Source organism: Penaeus vannamei, chromosome 15, assembly GCF_042767895.1.
Source record: "Penaeus vannamei isolate JL-2024 chromosome 15, ASM4276789v1, whole genome shotgun sequence".
NCBI classification, from domain to species: Eukaryota; Metazoa; Arthropoda; class Malacostraca; order Decapoda; family Penaeidae; genus Penaeus; species Penaeus vannamei.
Genome location: NC_091563.1, coordinates 39385532 through 39393031, shown reverse-complemented (window position 1 = coordinate 39393031; position 7500 = coordinate 39385532). Strand labels below are relative to the sequence as shown.

The window sequence follows — 7500 nt, the reverse complement described above, 5'->3', positions numbered from 1 at the left end:
CATTAAACATTACTTGAAGTTTAATAAGGACTAAAAATAGTGAAAAAAATATTCTCATTATTAGGTTACTTCCTCATATACATCTTTTAATATTTCTTTTTCCTGATAAGAGGAATGACCTGAGTGCCCCAAAAGTCTCATCAGGGCCAATTAAATGACAAGTGAATATATGGCAAATGTACATAAAGATAATCAAGTGTTCCCTTAAATTGTATGATAAGATTCTCATAAAAATCAAGAGAAGTGCCCTGAAATAGCCATAAAAATGTGCAGACCAAGCATGTCATGCAAATGTGTCATAAAAGTGCCAGGTATGTGTACCATAAAGGTGCTAACATTTTTTTTCATAATAGTGTAAGAAAAGTGTGTTATACTAGAGTGAGATAAGTGTTATACAAAACCGGAGCCTTAATTTGCCGTTGTAGAAACATGTCATTAAAAAAGTGCCGCATGAGAGTGTCAGCTGAGCGTGCCACAAAAGAGTGCCAAACAAACTGGCCTACATTGACACCGAGCCGACCTACCCACTCCGTTTCCATTTCTCTCTTTGCACTCTCTCTCACTCCTTTATATCTTCCAATCACAACTCCCCGCCTGAAGCCTACCATCCTACGACATTGCAGGCTGCAGCGAGTGGCACAACGAAAGGAATTCGGGCCAAAGCTTACCATATATTTGAGATCAAATATCGATGATTACGAGGCACTCCAGAGTCCAATCTCACTCCGTCTGAACTTCTTCATTCCCGGCTTCGTCTAAGGAATTTTCCTCTTGGGTGACGACTCTCTCGTTCCAGTAGTAATTTCAATGTTTTATTTCAAATTTATTAAATATATTTGTGATTTATGGTGCAATATTTTGTGTAAAATTGTCGGCAATTAATTGACTGATTAACTATCCTATAATTGCAAACCAAATCCGAACGCGTCAACTTATGTTTGTATCAGAGATGCGACACTTTATATGTTTTCCCTTAGATACGGCGCCGAGTTCCTCTCATTGTCGAGAAATAACGCCCTTTTCTCTGTAAACATGAATAATCAGCTTATAAATTCACATCAGATTATCTGAATGATGAGAGTATTGTGAAATCTTCCATAAGATCGTCGAGTTCATTTTTTCTGTGAAGACCTATATTTTTCTCTAATTCAAACGAAACTAGTTCATAATTATGGGTTATAGGTATTCTTATAGAGACCTATGTATTTGCGTGCAATCATCAAGTTTATTTTTTTCTAAAAACAGATAACAAAGGTCACTACCTTTTAATTGTTTTCGGAAATTTTCAATTGTGATTAAAGTGTCAAAATCCTCCTGTGACGTCAGGCTCGTGACGTCACTGCAAGCAGACGACGCTATAGAGATATGAATAATTAATAAATTGTGAGCTTGGAAAGCATAGTTGCTATGAAATAAAACTTGATAAAACAAAATATAATCATGTTGTTATATTAGACATGGTTAGTTAGTCTATAAAGATTTTATAAAGATTGAAAGATATCATATTTGTAAGCGCGATCACGCAATGCAGATGACAGTAATCTTGACTTATAAAGGATGCATCAAATTGTCGCACCCTTCATGAAAAAGGAAAAGGGCGTCGAACTCTAGAATTCAAAGAAGCAACATCCATCAGTCATTACTCGAATCGATTAATGGGCGTCACTGATCTCTTTTAATAATTAGGTCAACGCAAAGTTTATTCGAGAATCTGTGTCGTCTGCTAGTAAGGTAATTTTCACGTATACCGGATTCCTATTCAACCAATTTCTATGAAGTTCCTTTCTTATGCTGGTTGACTGAACTCATATATGCAGTCTTACTTGGTTGAGGCGAATTTAATATCGACCAAGGACATATCAATAGATATCTTTTTATGCAGTGATTTTCATACCAATGTTGTCGATGAAATAATTTCCTTGGACAGCTATTTTTAGAATATTTCTGCTATAATTATCTTGAAAAATTAACAATAAAGACAATCTGAAAAAGATATAGGAAAGGAAAGTATTTTAAAAATTAATAAAATTGGATGCCGGTTCCCCCTGAATATATGTTGTTTACATGTGAAGATGGCTGCCTCTATAACCCGTGTTGTCGGTATGTTATGCTTTTAAATCCGTCTGTTGTCATACCTGTTTAGCAAATATATATTAGAAACCTTTTTTGAAAATATATGGATTACTTGTTCTCATTTCTGCAAGTCCTTCGGTGTTTTTCTTTCGTAAAAGTGTGTGTTTTTAGGCTATATCCGTGTGGTTTCTATGGTCATTTGTAAATTTATCAAAATACAGGATGAGTTTTTCATGTTTCACTTTGGATGAATGTTAGAATTTCTGCCAGCCATGTTTTAGACGAAAAATGATATATGCAAGCGATAGATCGAGTGATTCTAAGAAACATCTTATATGTACTTCAACTGCAAATCAAAAATAATGAAGTCATGAAACCCTTAAGTGGGACTTGTTAGTGTACCGGTAAATTTGGAAAAAGACGTCACCAACGCTTTTCGGGACGAAACTAGATTCGTTCCATTACTATTGATTTGGTTCGGTTGATTCTGGTATACGTTTCCTTTGGAAATGGCTAGATTGTCTTCTCCTTACCCGAGTCGCACCACTTGATATCATGCATGTGCACTATGGAATTCTTATTCTCTGCTGTAATCACGGCACTGATTTAGTCACTATATTGTTTAATGCAGGGGGCTGTGCCCCCTACAACCCCCGCCCAGGAAATCAGAGAATTTGGTCAGTATTCCTCCCGTGTGAATCTCACCTCGTTTCATTGTTATTTTTATTTTATAAATTAAATAACTTCATTATTATTAATTTGCGAGGCAAGTTTATTTAGTAAAAAGTGATTGTTAATTGAATGTCTTCAAGGCTATAAGGCTGGTTTTGGTCAATTCAATGGTGACGCCTTTTTCCAATAATACCGGTGTACCAATATAAATTACATGTAAGGGGAGGGGCTCTACCAGCATTACCTTGCCAAATTCTGTGTGGGGAACATTGCTGGAATTCAAAAAAACTGTGGTCATTTCACAACACATTGATTTTTATTACTACCATTATTGTTGAAAAAAGATAATTCTTTTGGTAGTACTTTAAAGTATGGACACAACTGCATATCACAATTTTTTCTCAACAATTAGATCATGACTGGGCACTGCCTGAGGGGAGGGCTGAGCCCCACATCGATCTCATCAACCTCTTCATAATTATCATCTTCAATTTAGTGATTCTGCAGCAAAAATTGTATATGTTTTTAATCTTCATTACAGAGTAAAAAGATGTCCTTGTTATTTCAGGGTTGGCAGCTCTTGAGTCCAGTCTCTTTCACCTAAGCCTAGGAACAATACAAAGGCCATTATTATGCACTTCAGCATCAAAGCTCCTTTCACCGTCTGACACTACAACTCCATCAAGCTTAGTTCAGGTTAGTGTTGTGCTCGGAGCATTTAGCCTCTTTTAAATCTATACCAATATAACAATCTGGTTCATGTGGGGTTTACCATTAAAAGTATACAAGCTCCCAGATATATGCTGTACTGCCTGAAACAGTAGTCAGTCTTACAGTGGCCACCTATAAAGCTAGAATATGCCTAATATTAGAGTAAATTTTGCCCAATTCTTAATTTCTATTATCACTATCGTGGTTGATGTCTAGCAACATGCCTGAAATGAGAATGCAAGGTGATGAGTTACTCAGTCACTGAGGGAAGAGTTTGCTGATCTCCACGCTGATATAGGAATAACTTACTATATTTTCAATGTTCTTGCTTGCTTAGTACTTCACCATTTTAGGCAAAAAATGCTTATTGTAGTGGAGAAGGTTAAGCCTTGTTTTATGCAGGTTGCCAAATATGTGAAGTTTGTTTACCAAGAAATAGATTGTGATATTATTTGCCATTGAAAATGATGAAAAAATTTACCCTTGTATTATATTTTAAAGATACTTATTGTGAGCTAATATATAGAGCATTGTAGTGGTCTTGAGATGATATTTTTTCTGTTCAAATTTTTTCAGTGACATAAGTGATGAGGTTGAATCACTTCATGGTCATGATAAGAAGATATAATATACAGGGAGAGAAGAGGAAAAAGGGTGTGGAGGTGAGAAAAAGAGAGATTTATTTTTGCTTACAGTCATATATTCCTTTGCAGAAAAGTACACTCCACACATCAGCCGGGAACCAGAGCTGGGAAAGACCCCGTGGGCCCAGGAAATGGCTTGTCAACAACCAAACAAAATTTGAACCAACCCCTTTTGGAGAACAGGAGAGGCCAGCGGTGAGTTATTCTCATTTCCTCAGGCTTGTTTGAAGAAGATTAGCTTGAGCATTACCTGACTTGAGTCTTTTCTCGGTTTTATCAATATTTCTACTCTGAATATACCATGTTGATTTGTTTTGAGTTAGTACATTTAAACCCTCAAAAAATTTTAAATAGATTATTTGAATGCATGTTATATGTATGGCAGTCATTCTACAATATATATTAGTCTTTTCTTAGAACCATTTTTTTATCATCAGTGTCTTTACATTCATAGGTGATAAAAAATATGTTAATATGTAAATTAATACTGGTAATTAATATCCATCCGTTTTCGACAATATTAAACTTTTTTGTATACTGATTTGTCCAAGTAAACAATTTATGAGTAGTGTCCATTTTAAAAATGCAAACACATCATAATGAGATAAAAGTAAGTCAACAAACCTTCACCCTTTCCAGTACGTGTGTCATGTAAAAGAAAACATAAAATACAGCCCCGATAAGATGTGGTACGTGGCTTGCCTAGTTCGAGGAATGAAGATTGATGATGCAATCCATCAGCTGCAGTTTGTACACAAGAAAGGGGCTGTTGCAGTGCGGGAGGCTCTCGAAGAGGCCCAGGAATTGGCTGTTAGGAACCATAATGTTGAATTTAAGAGTAATTTGTGGGTCTGTAAGTATATGTGTATTTAGTTTTGTTTTATCTTCTTGTTCTTCTTCTTTCTTTTTTTTCTTTACTTTTTTTCTTTTCTTTTCTTTTCTTTTCTTTAAGATGTGTTTTATAGGCATAGGAGAGTTTGTATTCATAAATATCATCTTCAGCTTACTCTGGTTTAGAGTTATTTCAGGCTTAAATATTTTACATTTTCTCTAGAATCATTTTGCAGCAAAAATTGTTGTATATTATTCCATTGTTAATATAGTTATTCTTCATATTCATCTAACATGACATGAAGTGAAACTGAAAACTTCATAGTTACTTTTACTTGTAATGTGAAGTCTAAATCTGTACTAGATTTAATTGACATCACACTTGCATTTACTTCATTAAATAAATCAATATGATCAAGAAAGATCCTATGGAATGTTAAAAATAAGATCAATATGGTATTTTATGTACGTTGAAATTCCTCTGTATAAAACATTACCCTCTGACAAAATGTAAAATCTGTATGCATATCCTCTCTTGCAGCGGAATCCTTTGTGGGCAAGGGACTGGTTATTAAGGGCTTCAGACGACATGCACGACGCAGGTTCGGTCAAGTGAAGTACAAGCACTGCCACTACTTTGTGACGCTAGAGGAGGGAGAGCCACCAGAACATTACTACCCCAACAGTAGGAAACTGACACCACAGGAGATGCTGGAAGAATGGCTGGAGAGCAAACGACAACGCACCATTCCAATGTCCTTGTAGACTATCATAGGACAAGTTGGAACAGAGAATGTCTTTTTTAGCTCCAGATTTGAAGCATCCCTAGAATCTTAAAATCAGATTCAGGAACAGAGATGGACTTGAACAAGGATTGAACTGTGATTTTCAAATCTGTTTCGGCATATAAACTTGTAAGCTTCTGTTCCTTGGAATAATTTGTTTCCAGCAATTACATCTCAGAGAGGTTTTGTAAATATCAGTTATTAAATTTTTTATTAGATATCATATATTTAATTCCTTTGTTATCAGTCTTCATAGAATTTATGAAGAAAAAATATGAAACCTTGAGCATCTCCTAAAGGTAAGTATGAAGAGGTGTCTATACATACCTACATATTTTATATTGCCCAGTAAGTTTGAACAAGTACAAGGATCATAATAATGCCTTTATAATAGCTCATTTGTTTCTAAGGAAGAGGCAGAGGCTGTGGCAGTAACAAGAGACCATCTTTCAAACCAGACTGACCTTTCAAGTAATTTCCTGTTGAAGCTATCACTGAAGAGTCATTTTTCTCTTCTTACGGGAGCTGCACAACTAAAAGTGAAATGAGCAAATCTGAGATCCCCAAGATGACTTTCCCAAGAATATCTGTGATATATGATCATTTTTTTGAAGATAAAAATGATTTTTAATTTAAGGGAAAAAGAAACATTGTACATTATTAAGAATGATGGTGCTAGTTGGATAGACTATAGGAGAAACACGGACAGCTACAACCATATGTACATATATACTGTAGTAGTACTTAAAAACTTATGTACAACAAATCAATTGTGTGAGATTCTCCTTCTGTTTGTGTTATTCTGTTAGGTGATCTGGGAAACTCATAGCATAGATGTTATTTCTTTACTGAGGGGGAAAAATTGGGGACTAGCACATCCTTGGGGATAGAGCTGGAATGTTGCTTGTCCAAGGAGTAAGGCTGAATTAGAAGTCTTCTAGGGTGAGAGCACATTCCATTGTTCTGAAAAGTGTCTGAATTTGCTTGGGTCATGGGAATGATCAGTGATGCCTGCAGCAGTATTTATTTCTGACCACATATTCATAGCTTCAAGTATGGCTGTAATCATCAAACAGGAGTGACTTTCTATATATACTATACTGCTCAATTAGCACCCATTCTTTGTAGGCACTGCCCTTTAGGTCATTTACCACATCCAAAATGATAGGCCCTTGTATATTCTCAGGGTCCTGGCATAGGCTATAGACACTAGACTATAGACTTCTGTCATCCTCTACCTTGGTACATCCATATCATTATCTTCCATCCCTTCTAACAGCAACCTGAGGAATTCTGGTCATCTGTGTTGATAAGTCGAGGTTCTGGGCTGGGCTTCTATGGGGGTTCTTGTAGAAAGCGTCCAGGGTGATCTGGGTATATATGTTAACAAACTCCTGGCCCATAATCATGACAAGATAGAAGTTGGAAGGGCTAAGTAATTTCTTTGAACATTTCGTTACTTTTGAAGTTAATTAACTCATCTTGCAAAGCAAGAAAATAAGGGAGACGAGCAGCAGACCACAAAGATTTACATGAGCTACTAGCTCATGAGAAAAAATCTATTGACAAAACTGAGGGCATTATCACTGTGACAAGCAAACCACATTACATTTTTAATCATCTACTTTTGCGTAAAGTAGATAATCTAACTTCAGATTATGCTCATGAAAATTCTACTGAAAACTGTAGGGGTACAAGTATGAAAAGTCAGTGCTGCTTTTGTTTCTGTGAGTCATTGTGATTGTACTTTGAAAAGAGGTAAAAAACACGAAATATGAATGCTC

The 7500-nt window shown here is 35.8% G+C and overlaps 2 protein-coding genes across 7 annotated transcripts in view; one reads left to right on the top strand and one right to left on the bottom strand.

Annotated features, from left to right (window-relative positions):
* LOC113808374 (uncharacterized) overlaps window positions 1-914 on the bottom strand; it is a 43460-nt gene extending 42546 nt beyond the window's left edge. For 4 of the 5 annotated variants that reach the window (XM_027359780.2, XM_027359783.2, XM_027359784.2 and 1 more), the window contains exon 1: window positions 669-913. The gene's annotated coding sequence lies outside the window, so the exon portion shown is untranslated. Of the gene's footprint in view, window positions 1-668 lie in introns of all 5 variants that reach the window. The other variant, XM_027359782.2, reaches the window with a different exon arrangement.
* A 1084-nt stretch (window positions 915-1998) lies between these two features.
* Window positions 1999-5934, top strand: mRpL22 (mitochondrial ribosomal protein L22). Of its 2 annotated transcripts, none has more exons than XM_027359778.2 (5): window positions 1999-2100; window positions 3314-3441; window positions 4170-4295; window positions 4740-4953; window positions 5473-5934. In XM_027359778.2, exons 1-5 carry the CDS (start codon window positions 2073-2075, stop codon window positions 5694-5696), a joined length of 720 nt encoding a protein of 239 aa, XP_027215579.2. In that variant the 5' UTR covers window positions 1999-2072; the 3' UTR covers window positions 5697-5934. The 2 variants fall into 2 exon arrangements, with proteins under 2 accessions (XP_027215579.2, XP_069986847.1); XM_070130746.1 differs by lacking the exon at window positions 1999-2100 and adding an exon at window positions 2684-2750.
* Window positions 5935-7500: the final 1566 nt, after the last annotated feature.

Coding starts and splice junctions, on each gene's coding strand:
- mRpL22 (XM_070130746.1), top strand. CDS start 2,699: ATGCAGGGGGCTGTGCCCCCTACAACCCCCGCCCAGGAAATCAGAGAA. Junction 3,442..4,169: donor CTCCATCAAGCTTAGTTCAG/GTTAGTGTTGTG, acceptor ATTCCTTTGCAG/AAAAGTACACTCCACACATC. Junction 4,954..5,472: donor TAAGAGTAATTTGTGGGTCT/GTAAGTATATGT, acceptor CCTCTCTTGCAG/CGGAATCCTTTGTGGGCAAG.